Source organism: Odocoileus virginianus, unplaced genomic scaffold (genome assembly GCF_023699985.2).
Source record: "Odocoileus virginianus isolate 20LAN1187 ecotype Illinois unplaced genomic scaffold, Ovbor_1.2 Unplaced_Contig_15, whole genome shotgun sequence".
Classification (NCBI taxonomy): domain Eukaryota; kingdom Metazoa; phylum Chordata; class Mammalia; order Artiodactyla; family Cervidae; genus Odocoileus; species Odocoileus virginianus.
In genome coordinates, this window is record NW_027224332.1 from 1255808 (window position 1) to 1274110 (window position 18303).

At 40.6% G+C, this 18303-nt stretch overlaps 1 protein-coding gene across 3 annotated transcripts in view; it reads left to right on the forward strand.

The window, feature by feature from the left end:
* The window catches only part of MYOF (myoferlin), a 172296-nt gene that overhangs the window by 82790 nt on the left and 71203 nt on the right, over positions 1 to 18303 (forward strand). For 2 of the 3 annotated variants that reach the window (XM_020908444.2, XM_070464107.1), the window contains exons 17-19: positions 2597 to 2635; positions 4653 to 4777; positions 7505 to 7621. In XM_020908444.2, the coding sequence (XP_020764103.2) occupies positions 2597 to 2635; positions 4653 to 4777; positions 7505 to 7621 (281 nt within the window). The remainder of the gene's footprint in view (positions 1 to 2596; positions 2636 to 4652; positions 4778 to 7504; positions 7622 to 18303) is intronic. The other variant, XM_020908449.2, reaches the window with a different exon arrangement.

Sequence of the window (18303 nt, forward strand, 5' to 3'; positions counted from 1 at the left end):
CCCAGTACATATTTTACAGATTTTTGAGTGTCAATATAGAGAGCACCTTTTTTTTTTTCCAAGTGGCATTGACACCAGTCCATCCATATATATAATAATATTCCCTTCTCTACAGACTTCCTTGGCTGGAGTGAGGTCAGATGGCATTTGAACCATGTAATCTCCACTCTAGATATTGTGTATTTTGTTTTCATACATTTTATGCTAACAAGCATTGATAACCAATATACTTTTCTTTTTGTTGTTTTATGTATTGAGAACTAATTGCCTATACCTGGTATTCTGGTTCTGTGCATATGTGTGAAACTGTAATAGGGAATGAAGGAATAAATTAAGATCAGAAAAATTTAGTGTTGGCTCATTACTATCATCAGCAGCTTATTGTTCGTAACTAAAATAAAAATAACAAAAATTCCTATAATTATCACTAGATTAAACACATTGAATAAAATGAGAACATTTGAGGCAAAATTCTGTTTTGGAAAACTTAAGATTTCTCTCATCCTCATCGTGTTTAAGAGAGGATTTTACGTTCTTAGTCACTCAGTCATGTCCAACTCTTTGCGACCCCGTGGACTGTAGCCCACCAGGCTCCTCTGTCCATGGGGATTCTCTAGGCAAGAATATTGGAGTGGGTTGCCATGCCCTTCTCCTCCAGAGGATCATCCTGACCCAGGGATCGAACCCAGGTTTCCTGCATTATAGGTTTTTTAAAAAGATACTGTAAGCCAAGCAATAGGTAATATGAATAAGAATCTGAAATATAATAGAGACTTGGTGAAAAAGATATAGATTTTCTTTCTCAAGAAGAAGAAAAAGGCATTATAAGTTCTGAGAGAAATAAAGAGTTGAACCAAGAAGATAATAGTCCAAATATAAAGTCAGGTATAGCATTATTTTAAGCAACTGGTAGAAGGTGAGAAAAGAGAGTTCATCTAAGCATTGTCTGCTAAGTAGCATAGGGAACTGTGCTGCTGAACTTGTACAAAAGAAATGTAATTACAATTCATCTTTTCTCTGCAGAGAATACTTATGTGGTTGTTATAATGTGAGCACTATTAATTGTTTCTAAAATTGTTTCTAAAATGTTTCTAAAATACAAGCTTTGACTTGTGGTCAAAGCTCTAAAGAGAAGGTAAATATCACCTCTTACAATGTAAAAGTACAGAAGATAGAGCTTAGAAGTGAAAAGAAGAAGTGGAAGTTTGGAGACGGTGGGCATGCTATTAACTTCTTATCAAGTGAAGGATCCAGATATAAAGGTTAGATTAGACAGATGAGTGGATAAAGAAACTCTAGTGCAAATACACGATGGAATATTACTCAACCATATAAAGGAACACATTCAAGTCAGTTCTGATGAGGTGGATGAATCTAGAGCCTATTAAACAGAGTAAAGTCAGAAAGAGAAAAAATATCACATATTAACGCATATGTATGGAATCTAGAAAGATGGTATGGATGAACCTATGTACAGAGCAGCAGTGGAGATGCAGACATTGAGAACAGACTTGTGGACACAGTGGGAGAAAGGGAGGGATGAATTGAAAGAATGACATTGAAACATATGCATTACTATATGTAAAATAGACAGTGGAAATTTTCTGTAGATGTAGGGAGCTCAAACCTGGTACTCTGTGACAACCTAAAGGGGTGGGATGGGAGTGGAGATGGGAGGGAGGGGACATGTGTATACCTATGGCTGATTCATGTTGATGTATGGTAGAACTAACATGATATTGTAAAGCAATAATCCTCCAATTAATTTTTTTTAAATGTTAGATTAAATCATTGGGTAGATAACAACTGGTTAAAGATTAGATGGAATGTATTGGTCAAAGGCAACCAATAGAAGAATTAAAATCATGCTGTAAACTCTATGGGAGGAAGTGTAAAAATCACTTGAACTCATTTATCATTGGCAGGAAGTCGTTAAATATCACCTAAAAATAATTATCCAAGAAATAATGGAATAAACATTTTTCTTAGTGGTATGGTGGTAATATCCAGAAGAACTACAAATGAACTGTTAACAAGCAGTGCCAGCCTGTCTCTGAGGCCTTCTTTCACTGCAGGCCCTGCAAGACAGTCTATGATAGGGTTTCAGAGTAACAGTGAGCACTAGCCATTCCCTGCGAAGAAACAGGATAATGTATTGGCAACTATAGGCTTTTGTTTACACAGCCTTATACTAAATTAACTTGGGTTGTCTAGTCTTAGTCCTAGATAAGTCAGAGACGAGACACATAGAAGTTTTATTAAAATTATGGAATGTTGGTAACTTCCCCAGGCCTCCTTCGATGGTGGGAAGCTGGCTCTCGGATGCTTCACTGCTTTGGGGCTGATGAGGTTGGGCTACTTCCTGTGTGGCCGTGCTACCAGGTGTCACAGAGTCTTCAGCCATTTTGTATTTAACTGGTGGTGATATTTGTATAAATGACAAAACGGTCATGTGCTTTGAGTCTGGATTTGGGATTTTCCTGGTGTTGCTAAACTGCTTACCTATTGTTGGATTTGATTAACTTTTTCAATGTCTCTTTTATAAAAATGCCTGTGTTTCTCTTATTGTTTAACCAATGGTATTTTTACTACATAGATTTCTCATCCTCGGGATCTGGGGCTGCATCGTATACAGGTTTATGCTTTGTAATTTTGCTATCTTCCAGATCTTTCTGTTTATTGTTATCTTATTAAGAACTTATCAACTGATTGCTTTAGCACTTTTTTTTTAAACTTACATTTTATTGTCTTAAATATAGTTGTGTTAGAGTAACAATTTTTGTATTACTGTTATATGGTTGTCCTGCAAAGCTGAGTTTAAACAAATGGGCTAACTGGGCTTTGCTACATGCCTCATGTTTTCACCTAGATATATACCATCCTGGCTTCACTGTAAATAATTGTATAACTTTTTTTTTTTCACTTTGTACCTTGAAGGTTCATCTTCCAACTCTGTGGGATCATAGCATGTCCTTGGTTTGCCCAGCATTTGCCATTCTTTGCAAGTTTGCTCAATGTGCTCACATTTGACCTTATAACCCTCTTATGGAACATGCTGTTTCCCTAATAGATGAAGACTTTGTGATTTAGAGAAATTTGCCTTCTTTCAAAAAAAAAAAAAAAAAACCATGATACTCCCTGCCATTCTGACCACCCAAGGTTGTAGTGAGAAGGGAAAAAGGGATTGCATGTAAGAAAGTTGCAAACTGCAAAATTAAGGTATTATAATCTGCCTTTAAATTACTGGCATAATGCCTCATTCTTATTTGTTTTTAAAAATCCAACTTCATTATCTTATAGTCGGACTTTATATGACTATTAAGTTGTCTTTAGGTGTGTAACAAACATGGCAGATTTGATCACACTTCAACCAATCAAAAAATATTTATGTGGTAGTACTCCAAGACAGAACTAGGACTAGGAGTTTAAGGATTCAGAATAAAACACACTTGATTCTTACCCACCCACCAAAGGAATTTATAGTGTAGTCACAGACATAGCAGCTATTTAAAGTTCAAAAACTGAAATATAAAATGATAACTTTATAGAAGTCCAAAATGCAAAAGAACCTCAAAAGGTGAAAAAGATTGCAAACTACAAGTGTATACAGTTTGCTCAACTGTTTATGAGTAGGTACTCTGCTCACCTACTACTTGACATTTATCCTTCTGCCTTAGTTTTAAGCATAGCATTGGAAAGGGCCATAGAGTTGATCCGATCAACCTCTCATCCACAGGAAGAGTTTTTACTATATCCTGAAAGATAAAATACGACTCTTGGCCTTAACATTTCCTCTGCTCCCAATACAATCTGTCCCGTTGTGTGACACTACTAATTCATAGAAAGATCATCCTTACCTTGAGCGAATCAAAGTTGGCCTCCTTGTAGCTCCCAGTAGTGGTCCTTCCCCTGCTTATTGGAAGCAAGTCCATCCCTCCTCCATATGGGAACCATTCAGATGGCTGACAGCAGCTCTTGCATTTCCCTGTCTTCACCTGCAGTCTCTCTTTGACTCCACTACTTCTTACATTGGCTGTAGTGCCCTTCACTGAGGAGTAGTCTTGCTGAGACCAGGTAGCAGAAATAAGAAGCATATTGGATCCTCATCAGAGGTGGAATGTCCTGAATGGAGATTTCACATTGTTTATGAATATCATACGGCCATAACTGTAGGCAGACAGCTCACTATTATATATAAAAATTTTAAATGTCTTGTATTTTTAAAATCATCTGCCAGATTTATACTAACTACTTGAGACTAATGATATTTTGGAGGAACAAATAAAATTAATCTGATAAATGTCATTTAAATGACTTCCTGAAACAATATATTCTACCCCAGTTGTCAGTGACATGCTCACTACAATTGCCAGTTATAAACTTGCAAAAAATGTGAAGATCAACTTCTTCCATTTGAACAGTATCATCTTTATGTTTACCTGAACTACCCCCCCCCCAATGTTTTTTATTTAGTGTTTTATAGCGATAAGATAAGAGAAATATAGCGAGTCTCACAAGCATTTACAATTTCCACTAATACAACTAACACAAAATGGAGGAAAACTGTCTCACCCAGCTAACTAATAACTAATATTTATTTCAACAGAATGGTGTTAAAAGCCTAAAATACTAATGATGATGTTATCTCTCAGCAAATACAGGAGAAACAGAGGTGGGCTTTGTTCCAACGTTTGGACCTTGTTATCTGAACCTTTATGGAAGCCCCAGAGAGTACACGGGATTCCCAGATCCCTATGATGAGCTAAATGCTGGAAAGGTTAGTTCTTCAATTAAGGTGTGTTATTAATGAGCACTGACTCCAGATTCCTTTTTCTAATGGTTATGATTAAGTCTCATATTTAGGAGACCTCCCTACCCTCAGAAGCCCACCAGATGACAGATAAAGTGTTTTTTGTGGTTGTTTCTTGGTTTTGGTTTTGTTTTCTATTTTTTGGCCTCATGGCATGTGGGATCTTAGTTCCCTGACTAGGGTTTGAACCCATGTCCCCTGCAGTAGAAACAAGGTGTCTTAACTGTTGGACCACCAGGGAAGTCCCTGATTAAGTGTTGAAGGATGAAAGTCTCATGTTCCTCAAGTCTTAGAATGCAGGGTAGGAAAAGATCCGGAGGTCATCTCACATGGCAATTGCAAATGCATATCATGGCCTTAGGAAGCATCGCTAAGAACAAGGCCAGTGGAGGTGATGGAATTCCAGTTGAGCTATTTCAAATCCTAAAAGATGATGCTGTGAAAGTGCTGCACTCAATATGTCAGCAAATTTGGAAAACTCAGCAGTGGCCACAGGACTGGAAAAGGTCAGTTTTCATTCCAATCCTAAAGAAAGGCAATGCCAAAGAATGCTCAAACTACTGCACAATTGCACTCATCTCACATGCTAGTAAAGTAATGCTCAAAATTCTCCAAGTCAGGCTTCAGCAATACATGAACCGTGAACTTCCAGATGTTCAAGCTGGTTTTAGAAAAGGCAGAGGAACCAGAGATCAAATTGCCAACATCCTCTGGATCATCGAAAAAGCAAGAGAGTTCCAGAAAAACATCTACTTCTGCTTTATTGACTACGCCAAAGCCTTTGACTGTGTGGATCACAACAAACTGGAAAATTCTGAAAGAGATGGGAATACCAGACCACCTGACCTGCCTCTTGAGAAACCTGTATGCAGGTCAGGAAGCAACAGTTAGAACTGGACATGGAACAACAAACTGGTTCCAAACAGGAAAAGGAGTACGTCAAGGCTATATATTGTCACCCTGCTTATTTAATTTATATGCAGAGTACATCATGAGAAATGCTGGGCTGGAAGAAGCACAAGCTGGAATCAAGATTGCCAGGAGAAATATCAATAACCTCAGATATGCAGATGACACCACCCTTATGGCAGAAAGTGAAGAAGAACTAAAGAGCCTCTTGATGAAAGTGAAAGAGGAGAGTGAAAAAGTTGGCTTAAAGCTCAACATTCAGAAAACTAAGATCATGGCATCTGGTCCTATCACTTCATGGCAAATAGATAGGGAAACAATGGAAACAGTGACAGATTTTATTTTCTTGGGCTCCAAAATCACTGCAGATGGTGACTGCAGCCATGAAATTAAAAGATGCTTACTCCTTGGAAGGAGTTATGACCAACCTAGACAGCATATTAAAAAGCAGAGACATTACTTTGTCAACAAAGGTCCATCTAGTCAAGGCTATGGTTTTATCCAGTAGTCATGTGTATGGATGTGAGAGTTGGACTATAAAGAAAGCTGAGCGCAGAAGAATTGATGCTTTTGAACTGTGGTGTTGGAGAAGACTCTTGAGAGTCCCTTGGACTGCAAGGAGATCCAACCAGTCCATCCTAAAGGAGATCAGTCCTGGGTGTTCATTGGGAGGACTGATGCTGAAGCTGAAACTCCAATATTTTGGCCACCTGATGTGAAGAACTGATTCATTTGAAAAGACCCTGCTGCTGGGAAAGATTGAAGGCAGGAGGAGAAGGGGACGACAGAGGATGAGATGGTTAGATGGCATCACCAACTCAATGCACATGGGTTTGAGTAGACTCTGGGAGTTGGTGACGGACAGGGAGGCCTGATGTGCTGCCATTCATGGGGTCGCAAAGAGTCCAAAATGACTGAGCAACTGAACTAAGCATGGCCATTCCCCCTTCCTAGACTTAGGGCAGATGTCAATAATCAATGTTGGCTCTTTCCAAAAAGCAAATGTGCTATCTCAGAATTCTGTCAAATGCCATATTATAGGAGTTTGCTGAAAGATTGAAAGTGACATGCTTGATATTGCTATCCCTGATGTGATCCAACCTCTTAATTTTCTAGATGAAGACATGGAGGCCCAGAAGTGGGAGGTGGTCTTTCCACCACATTAGAAGCCCAAGTACTGTCTTTCAGTTAGCTCCCAAACCCCAAGAAGGGAACTAGGTAGAGAGAAAGCCCTGGGGGGGTGAAGGTGGGAGTGGAGGGCTGGCAGTGGAGGTGGAAGCCTTCCCTTCCTCTTCAGAGGGTTCTGCTGCTAACACTGCTGAGTATATTGGGAGGAGTATCCGCAATTCATCCTCACACTCCACCACACCCAGACCATCTTCCTCTTTTATTTCCTGGCTCCTCTGAGACTTGCCCTGATTGCCAACATGGCTGCCTCCCTATTCTGAGGAAAGGAGCCAAGTTAATGCAGACAAATGCAGACCTGAAGTACAGTGAGGGAGATTTCAAGCCCCTTCCACTCCCACCTCAGTCCCTGAGAACCTCTTCTAGATCTAAGCATGGCTTGAAAGCCTCTGACCCCAGCCACAACTAAAATCCCTCTCTTTGGGATCTTTCCTGAAGTCATTGGTTCTTCTCTCAGATAACAAAGACCAGCTGAGAGAATTACTGACTGGTTCATTTTGGGAAGGAGAAATTTGAAGTTGTAACTAGTTTAGCCCACTAGAGAGAGCGTTTGACTGTTGTTCATGCCTGGAAAAATAATCCTGCACTGTTGCCTTTCAGGGGGAAGGAGTTGCCTACAGAGGCAGAATCTTGGTTGAATTAAGCACTTTACTTGAAAAGACACCACCAGATAAAAAGCTTGAGTCCATTTCGAATGATGACCTGCTGGTTGTTGAGGTAAATGTTGATGCGTGTATAGCATGTGGTATGGAAAGGATTTTGCAGAGAGTGGGTGGTGGAGGGCTAGTGTTGGCCTGCCTGAGTCAGTGGGTCCGAAGGGGGCGTCCAGGGACTGGGGGGTCAGCTGGGCAGAGGTGGAGAGAGGGGAGTCATAGCAAGGGCCCCTCAATGCCCTCTTGGTCAGTCTATCACAGCCTATGGGAGTGATGAGACTTGCTTTATCTTTGAGATGTTAATACCCTGCTGAAAGCTGGCAAGAGCAGTGATACCCTCCCCCCACAAAGAGAATGGCCTGTTTGCCAACTGGGCTTGGGTGTGTCATGGGGACGTGGCCACAAGAGCCATTCCAGATGGTATAGCAGCCATTAAAAGTCACTTCCATCTTCAGAAGTAACTGCCATATCTCAGGCTTCCCAGCATGTGAGGGCATATTTATATCAATGCCCACATTACAGTAGGCATTGAGCCCCCAATCCTTCTCAAAGACAGGAAGTCTTTCAAGTTCACCTTTTCAGCTATTTATTTTTCCTTTTTTCTTAAAAAAAAATTTTTTAATTGAAGTATGTTTGATTTACAATGCTGTGTTAGTTTCAGGTGTCTAGCACAGGGATTCAGCTATATATATTCTTTTTCAGATTCTTTTCCCTTATAGATTATTATAAAAATATTGAGTATAGTTCCCTGTGCTATACAGTAGGTCCTTGTTTTTTTAATATTTATTTATTTCAGTCACTGTGCTGGGTCTTAGTTGCAGCATTCAGGCTCTTTTAGTTATGGTATGTGGGATCTTTATTTGCAATATGTGGGATCTAGTTCCCTGGCCAAGGGTATAACCAAGTCCCGTATGTTAGGAGTGCAGAGTCTTAGCAACTGGACCACTAGGGAAGTACCCAGTCCTTATTTCGTTTTCTTTTTTATAAATCAGCTCCTTCCCCATATGGAGACACTTATGCATAACATCCATGATTCATAAGACAGCCACAGATGTGATTTTTTTTCCTAGTAAATTCAGTAGTGTAGTTAATTCAAGGCAATAAATACAAAAGAAGAACATTCTCATCATGAAAACAATTAAATGGTCAATTTTTCCTTGTAAACTAACTGACATGTGCAGTACAGATTTGTTAACATGTGTGATGGATAGCTCAATGTTAAATTAACCCTGTCTCTGTTACTCACTGAATTGTTTCTAGTACATTCTATACCATTATTATGACTGTTGCTGTTTTGTTTTGTATTTGATAAATCATGGTAGTCTACATTTTTGGTTGCGAACTTTAAAAAAATTATCTAACATATAACATTATGGAAGTTTAAGATGTACAGTGTGCTGATTTGATGCATTTAGTGCCACCTGCGAAGCCCATACATTCAGTATGAATACCACCTTACTGTTAGCTAGCACTTCTCTCATGTCATAGAATTATCATATTTTGTGGTGAGAACATTTAAGATCTAGTCTCTTAGCAACTTTGAAGTATATAATGTAGTATTACTGACTGTGATTACAATGCTGTGCATTAGATCTCTAGAACTTACTCATCTTCTAAATGCAGCTCTGTACCCTTTGACCAACATCTCCTCAATTCTCCCAGCCCCTAGTAATGACCATTCTACTCTCTGCTTCTATGAGTTCAGCATTTTTAGATTTTACATATATGTGATATCACATAGAATTTGTCTTTGTCTGACTTATCTCACTTAGCATAATGCCCTCAAGGTTCATCCATGTTGTTAGGCAAATAGAGAATTTTCTTCCTTCTTGTGCCTGAGTAATAATACTCCATTATATATGTGTGTGTACATGTGAAAGTGAAAGTGAAGCTCAGTTGTGTCCGACTCTTTGCGACCCCCATGGACTGTAGCCTACCAGGCTCCTCTGTCCATGGGATTTTCCAGGCAAGAATACTGGAGTGGGTTGCCATTTTATGCCATCTTTTCTCCAACTATTTCTAAGAATTGTGGGTTGGTCCTTACATGTTCTAGAAATCTGAACTGCTTTTCAGAGCAGCCAGCTCATTGATGCCCCACCCCTGGCTCAGGCCTCTCTCTGCTGGGTTCCACCACCCATTCCCTGATGGCTCAGATGGTAAAGGATCTGCCTCCATTGCAGGAGACCCAGGTTTAATTAAATAATAATTTAATTATTATTACATAAATAATAAGGGACTAATACTTAACACACACATACCACCCCATCCAATCCCCTCCACAGCTCAAAATTTTTTATAAATTTTTATAAATTGATATTTATTTATATTTTATATAAATAAACTATTACATAAATGTAATAAAAATAAAAATAAACTATATGAACCAAAATCCCCAAAATATTTAAAACTCCAAAATTACGGGAATTTGGTTTATGCCCAGTCACCTGAGTTTTTGTTTTTGCTTTTTTTAGATTTTTATTTATTTATTTATTTTTGGTTGTATCTTGAGGAATGCAGGATCTTAGTTCCCTGACCAGGGATTAAACCTGGTGTCCCCTGCAGTGAAAGTGCAGTCTTAACCACTGGACTGCCAGGGAAGTCCCCCAAAGCCCAACAATATTAAAAAGCAGGAGAGGAGCTGAGATTCCAAGGATATACTCACTCTTCAAGCTACCAGGAGTCCAGAGAGTGAGATGAGCAGATCTGTGCAGTTGCTGGGAGGACCCTTTCATGACAGTGATCAGCCTGGAATGTAATCATGACCTTTGTCCCACTTAAAAAGATCCTGTGATTCATTTACAAGTAATGAAACTTTCTGGTAGAGTTGAAGAGGCTTCAACAAAAGGGCAACTTGGTCCCTGTGAAATAAGCATTAGTCACTCAGTGGTCGGAGAAGGCAATGGCAGCCCACTCCAGTACTGTTGCCTGGAAAATCCCATGGACGGAGGAGCCTGGTGGGCTGCAGTCCATGGGGTCGCTAAGTTGGACACGACTGAGTAACTTCACTTTCACTTTTCACTTTCATGCATTGGAGAAGGAAATGGCAACCCACTCCAGTGTTCTTGCCTGGAGAATCCCAGGGATGGGGGAGCCTGGTGGGCTGCTGTCTATGGGGTCGCACAGAGTCGGACATGACTGAAGCGACTTAGCAGCAGCAGCAACTCAGTGGTGTCCAACTCTTTGTGACCCCATGGATTATAGCCCACCAGGCTCCTCTGTCCATGGAATTCTCCAGGAAAGAATACTGGAGTGGGTTGCCATTTCCTTCTCCAGGGGATCTTTCTGACTCAGGGATCAAACCTGGGCCTCCTGCATTGCAAGTAGATTCTTTAATGTTTGAGCTACCAGGGAAGCCCTGAAATAACATAATATATATTTGTCTCTGGTTCCTGACACAGAACCCCTAAAACCTTTGTGATTTCCTAAGTGATAAGAGCACTTTTGAGCATCTTTTGTTCTCATATTTGGTCTTTGATTCTGGTTCCTGACATAGAGTTCCTAAATCTCTTGGCTTTCCCAGGTGATAAAGTCTTTTGTTCTAATGAGATGACTTGGTGGGCTCCTGAGTGGGGACTGCTCACCAAGCCATCATTAGTAGCTTGGAACTTTCAGCCCGACCCCCTCCTTCATTCTTCCGAGAGGGGCTAGAAATTGAGTTAATCATTGATCATGCCTACAGTATGAAGCCTCCATAAAATCCCCAGAGTACAGGATTTGGGGAGCTAATGGGTTGATGAATTCATGGAAGTGCTAGGGGAGTGGTATGTTCAAAGAGAGCTCCTTCACACAAACCTTGCCCTGTGCATCTCTTCCATCTTGATGTTCCTCTGCATCCTTTATCATATCCTTTTTATTAACTCAAATACAGTAAGTGGGCTTCCCTGGTGGCTGAGATGGGGAAAAAAATCCACCTGTAATGCAAGAGACCTGGGTTTGATCCTTGGGTTGGGAAGATCCCCTGGAGGGGGGACATGGCAACCCACTCCAGTATTCTTGCCTGGAGAATCCCCATGGACAGAGGAGCCTGGCAGGCTACAGTCCATGGGGTCACAAAGAGTCGGACATGACTGAGTGACTAAGCACACAGCACATATACAGTAAGTAAACTGTTTTCCTGAGTTTTGTGAGCTGCTCCAGAAAATTAACCCAAAGAGGGGATTATGGGAACCTCCAATTTGTAGCTGATAAGTCAAAAGCACAGAGGAAGTGGACAGGGCAGTGTTGTGGGACTGAGCCTTTTAACCTGTGGGATCTGATACTGTCTCCAAGTGGAGAGTGTCAGGATTGAGCTAAACTTTAGGATACCCAGCTAGAGTTGGGCTTCCCAGGTGGCTCCAGTGATAAAGAACCCGTCTACCAATACAGGAGATGTAAGAGTTGTGGGTTCGATCCCTGGGTCAGGAAGATCACCTGGAGGAGGGCATGGCAACCCACTCCAGTATTCTTGCCTGGAGAATCCCATGGACAGAGGAGCCTGGTGGGCTATAGTCCATAGGATTGCAAAGAGTTGGACATGACTGAAGTGATTTAGTGCAGAGCATGCACATCTGCCATCAGAAGTATTAACTGTGTGATTGTAGTGTGAGAGCAAAGGAGACACATAGGAGGAAGAGTGAGTTTTTCCTATTCAGTTGCCAAAAATCCCAGTTTCCCAACTTTCTAGAGCAGAAGCTGATGTGGTGCTCCAGATGGGCTTGGTCAAGAGACCCTACAAAGATATGTAGGAGGATGTCGCCTGGGTGCTTTCCTAAGCAATCAGGCAGGTAAAAGATCAGCTGTTGCATCCTCAGCCTTAGCTCTCCCATAGGTTTGGCTCACATTAAGTGTCAATAAGTATTGCTTGAGTAAGTACATTGAGATTCATCCATTAACTCCTATAGATCAAAGGTGGCAAGCTGGCAGTTTTCTTTGGCACAGTCTCCTTGTCTCTGTCCTTTAATGCCCCATGCCTCCTGGGCCCACAGCCACTTTTAAGAGCCTGTTAACTTTTTCCCTCTTATCAGGTATTCTGCTTGGCAAAATCATCCCCTTCCCCAAATTTACTTCTGAAACTGTACCTTATACTTCTTGAGAGTCCCTTGAGTCCCTTGGAAAAGACCCTGATGCTGGGAAAGATTGAGGACAAGAGGAGAAGGGGACAACAGAGGATGAGATGGTTGGCATGGCATCACCAACTCAGTGACATGAGTTTGAGCAAACTCTAGGAGATAGTGAAGGACAGGAAAGCCTGGTGTGCTGCAGTTCATGGGGTCACAAAGAGTCAGACAGGACTGAGTGACTGAACAACAACAACCTTATACCACTTACATCTACAACTCGCACTGGTCATTGATAATCAGAAAGCCTGAAGGCCCTGCAAAGTTAAACACCCATCAGTAGATACTCAATAGACTATAATATATGTTCTTCGACTTGCCCTGTTATAGGAGGTTTTTCCCCAAGGCTACTAAGGACAGGGAACAGAAGCTGAGGCTACAGACAGGTCTAAACTGTTCCTGGTTGCTTCTGACACCTCTTTGTGCTCTAAGAGCACAGGGGAAGTGGGAAGGGACTGGGGGAGGGAGAGAATTCTCAGCCTCACTATTCCTCCAGGGCCCCAGGACTCCGGGCAGGTGAGCAGATGGTCTGGGCACTGCTCATGGAGTCTGACTTGCACAGTGGCCCAGGAATCTTGCTCACAGTGAGAACCTGCTCTGTTAGGAGTTGTGATGGCCAGAAACCCCAGTTATTGTCTTAGAGCTCAGACCCTCCAGGGTGAGGATCCTATCAGGGTTCTGTAGGTGACTGTGAGTTCTGCATAGGAAATTCAGAGAGAGCTAATGGAATCCTGGCCACGAGAGATGTGCAGGGCAGAGCCGGCTGGACCAGAGTTGGTGTCCCCACCTCTTTGCAACACCTCCACACATAACTTCTCTCTTCTCTGCAGTAATGAGTTGTTGTTGTTCAGTTATATCCGACTCTTTGTGACCCCATGGACTGCAGCACACCAGGCTTCCCTGTCCTTCACTATCTCCTGGAGTTTGCTCAAACTCATGTCCATTGAGTCAATGATGCCATCCAACCATCTCCTCTGTCATCCCCTTCTCCTCATGCCCTCAGTCTTTCTTAGGTATTAGGATCTTTTCCAATGAGTCAGTTTTTTGCATCAGGTGGCCAAAATATTGGAGCTTCAGCATCAGTCCTCCCAGTGAATATTTAGGATTGATTTCCTTTAGGGTCGAGTTGACTGGTTTGATCTCCTTACAGTCCAAGGGACTCTCAAGAGTCTTCTCCAGCACCACAATTTGAAAGCATCAATTCTTCAGTGCTCAGCCTTCTTTATGGTCCAACTCTCACATCCATACATGACTACTGGAAAAACCATAGCTTTGACTATATGGACCTTTGTTGGCAAAGTGATGTCTCTGCTTTTTAATATGCTGTCTAGGTTTGTCATAGCTTTTCTTCCAAGGAGCAAGTGTCTTTTTTATTTTATGGCTGCAGTCACTGTCCACAATGGTTTTGGAGCCTGAGAAAATAAATTCTATCACTGTTTACATTTTTTCCCTATCTGTTTAAGTTAGAGCAGTACCACGTGGCTCCAGCTTAAATACTGATCGTTCTTTCTGGGCCCAGACCTAGGCCCCAAATTATGCTTCATATTTTTGTTCCTTCCCTTCTCTGATAGGATCCTAGATGGTTTACAAAGAACAAGTCATGCTGTATATATATAAGGTCTGACTAATACAAATAACTTCCTACTTTTAATTTTCATGCAATTTAAACCAAACCTAGAATTTCCACAGCACTTTAGAACCATAGATTGTTCAGGGGACTTAGTTGTAGGTATTTAAGGCAACTCCTGACAAGTGACAAAAGTCTTCCAATCCCCTCTCTACCAAAGTGAAAGTGGACTAAGGTAGAGAAGTTTTTAAAGCATAAGCTCCAGAAGATGGGGCCCAGCTATAAGTATATTTTAAAGCTCTTCAGGTGTCTTTCAATATGTAGCTAAGGTTGCAAACCAATGATTTAGAAAGGCTTTCAGAAAAGTTTGAGACTCAGAGGGGTTTCTAATGAAATAGTTTGGGATGTTTCAGTTATACCATGTCAAAAATTTCTTTAACCAAAATGGAGGTTTTGTAATAGTGGGATGTCCTAAGGGTTTTTTGTTTTGTCTTTTTTAAGTATAGTTGATTTATAATGTTGTCTAATTACCTATGTACAGCAAAGTGATTCATTTATACATATATTTATATATATTCTTTTTAAAAATATTATTTTCCATTATGGTTTATCATAGGATACCTAATGTAATTCTCTGTGCTATACCGTAGGACATATACTTATATTGTTGATCCAGTCCATGTGTAATAGCTTACATCTGCTAACCTCCCCTTTCCACCCCATTCCTCCCCCAACCCTCTCTCACTTGGTAACCACAAGTGTATTCTCTATGTCTGTGAGTCTGTTTCTGTTTTGTAGATAGGTTCATTTGTGTCATATTTTACATTCCACATATAAGTGACATTATATAGTGTTTGTTTTTCTCTTTCTGACTTACTTCACTCTATGACAGTCTCTAGGTCCATCCACATCTCTACAAATGACCCAATTTTGTTCCTTTTCATGGCTGAGTAGTATTCCATTGTACATGTATACCACATTTTCCTTATCCATTCATCTGTTGATGGACATTTAGGTTGTTTCCATGTCTTGACTATTGTGAATAGTGCTGCTGTGAACATAGGGGTGCATGTATCTTTTTGAATTTGGGTTTTGTCTAGATATATGCCCAAGAGTTGGATTGTGGATTCATATGGTAACTATTTTTAATGTTATAAGGAACCTCCATACTGTTTTCCATAGTGGCTGTACCAACTTAGATTCCCACAAGCAATGGAAGGGGGTCCATTTCTCCACATCCTCTCCAGCGTTTGTTATTTGTAGAGTTTTTAATGATGGCCATTCTGACTAGTGTGAGATGGTACCTCATTGTAGTTTTGATTTGCATTTCTCTAATAATTAGTGATGGTGAGCATCTTTTCATGTTCTCATTGGCCGGTTGTATTTCTTTTTTTTCTTCCATTTTTATTTCTTCTTTGGAGAAATGTCTAGGTCTTCTGCCCATTTTTATATTGGGATGTTTATTGTAGTCATTTATTGTACATTGTACATTATTATATGTAGTTGTTTATTGTAGTATATGTATATTTTGGAAATTAAGCTCTTATTGATTGCATCATTTGCAGATATTTTCTCCCATTCTATAGCTTATCTTTTTGTTTTTATGGTTTCTTTTGCTGTGCAAAAGCTTTTAGTTTGATTAGGTCCCATTTGTTTATTTTTGTTGCCTTGGGAGACTGAGGCATTGATAAGAAAACACTGGTATGATTTATGTCAGAGAATGTTTTGCCTGTGATCTCTTCTAGTTTTATAGTGTCATGTCTTACGTTTAAGTCTTTAAGCCATTTTAAGTTTATTTTTGTGTATGATGAGAGGGTGTGTTCCAGCTTTATCAATTTACGTGCAGCTGTCCAGCTTGCCCAGCACCAACACTTGCTGAAGAGACTTTCTCCCATTGTTGGCACATTCCCCTCCTGATTCCTTTCTTACTTTCTTCTATTTATTTTTTCCTTTGTCCTACCTGGTTATGTGGGGATTTTCTTGCCCTTTCAGAGGTCTGAGATCTTCTGCCAGCATTCAGTAGATACTCTGCTGGAATTGTTCTACATGTAAATGCATTTTTCATATATCTGTGGGAGGTGAGCGTCATGGCCTACTACTCTGCCATCTTGATCAGTCTACCCAAGTTTAAGACAGCAAACTGCAGTCACTGTCAGATGTTTTTAAAATGGTACTCCAGAAGTGTAAAATAGAATTACCATCTGCTGTGCTGTGCTGAAGTCGCTCAGTCATGTCCAACTCTGTGACCCCATGGAGTGTAGTCTGCCAGGCTCCTCTGTCCATGGAGATTCCCCAGGCAAGGATACTGGAGTCAGTTGCCATACCCTCCTCCAGGGGATCTTTCCAATTCAGGGATCAAACCCAGGTCTCCCACATTGGAGGCATATTCTTTACTAGCTGAACCACTAGGGAAGCCCAGGAATACTGGAGTGGGTAGCCTCTCCCTTCTCCAGGGGATATTCCTGACCCAGGAAATTGAACCGGGGTCTCTTGCAATTTCAGGTGGATTCTTTACCAGCTGAGCTGCCAGGGAAGTCCATATGATCCAGCAATTCACTGCCGGGTATATATTCAAAAGAATCAAAAGCAGGAGCTCAAGTGGATATTTGTATAGCAAGTGGATAGCTGCATTATTCACAGTAGCCAAAAGGTGGAAGCATCCATGAATTCATAAATTTATGAATGGATGAACAAAATGTGGTATATACACACTATTAATTAATCAAGGAGGCTAGGACTTCCCTTATAACTTGGTCTGTAAAGAATCTTCCTGCAATGTAAGAGATCCAGGTTTGATTCCTGGGTCAGGAAGATCCCCTGGAAAAGGAAACAGCAACCCACTCCAGTATTCTTGCCTGGAGAATCCCATGGACAGAGGAGCCTGGCAGGCTATAGTTCATGGGGTCGCAAGAGTTGGACACGACTTAGCGACTAAACCACCACCAAACAAGGAGGCCATTAGACAGAGTTGGCTCTGATGTCTTGGCAACCTACATTAGGCAATCCAAAACTGAGGCTTGGCAATATCTCAAGATTAAGGAATCAAAGGACAACAAACCAGAAATATCCAAGTGGGCTTTCCCAAATAATACAACCACTTAAACTATCTCCAATCAAATAATCTCCTTGTCTTCCTTCTGCCTGTGCACTGTAAAAGGTTTTTCCCTCACTCCTGTCCTGGAGTGCCAATAAGCAATTCCGGTTTTTGTTGCCAATTCCAATGGATGTATGCTCACTTAAACACTTAAGTTTTTTAATATGTCTCAACTTTTCATTCAACAATACAATGAAGTATTATTCAGCCTTAAAAGGGAAGAAAATTCTGATACATGCTATACCACAGCTAAACCTTGAGGACATTATGCTAAATGAAATAAACCAGTCACAAAGGACAAATACTGTTTGATTCCACTTACGTGAAGTACTCCAGAATTGTTAAGCTACAGAGACAGAAAGTAGGTAGAAATGGGAAATTAATGTTGAAAGGATACAGAGTTTGTTTTGTAAGATGAAAAAGTTCTTGTGGACGGGTGGTGATAATGGTAGCGCAACAATGTGAATATACTCAATGCCATCAAACTGTGCACTTAAAAATAGCTAAGATGTTGAATTACATTATGTGTGTTTTACCATAATATTTTTTTTAAAGTTTTAAAAATAGTTGGCTAAGTACTTCTGCAAATGAATTTCTGCATGCTTGCATCATACAAGGCAGAAGACCCACCCATGACGGTGATTCATTTTACAGAATTAAGGTCATGCATGGTGTGGATGAATAACAAGGGAAGGAAAATCAGTTAATAAATATCCTTCAGGCATGGAATAATTTTTATTAGCTTTTAAGAAGTGAAAGTTGTCACTATTTTGCTACTTAGATGGTGGTACACAAATTGGTAGAGAAGTAACTAATAGGGGGAAAAGCGCAACAAAAAAGTCACCATTTGTCAAAGTAAGATAGCTATGTGACCTCCAAAACGCAAAGGACTATAGAACTGGGAGTTCCTTGTTTTGAGGTTTTTGAACAAAGCTTGCTATGTTGAGAAATTTGTCAAGCAATTTGAATATTATCATTTGTAGTATCAT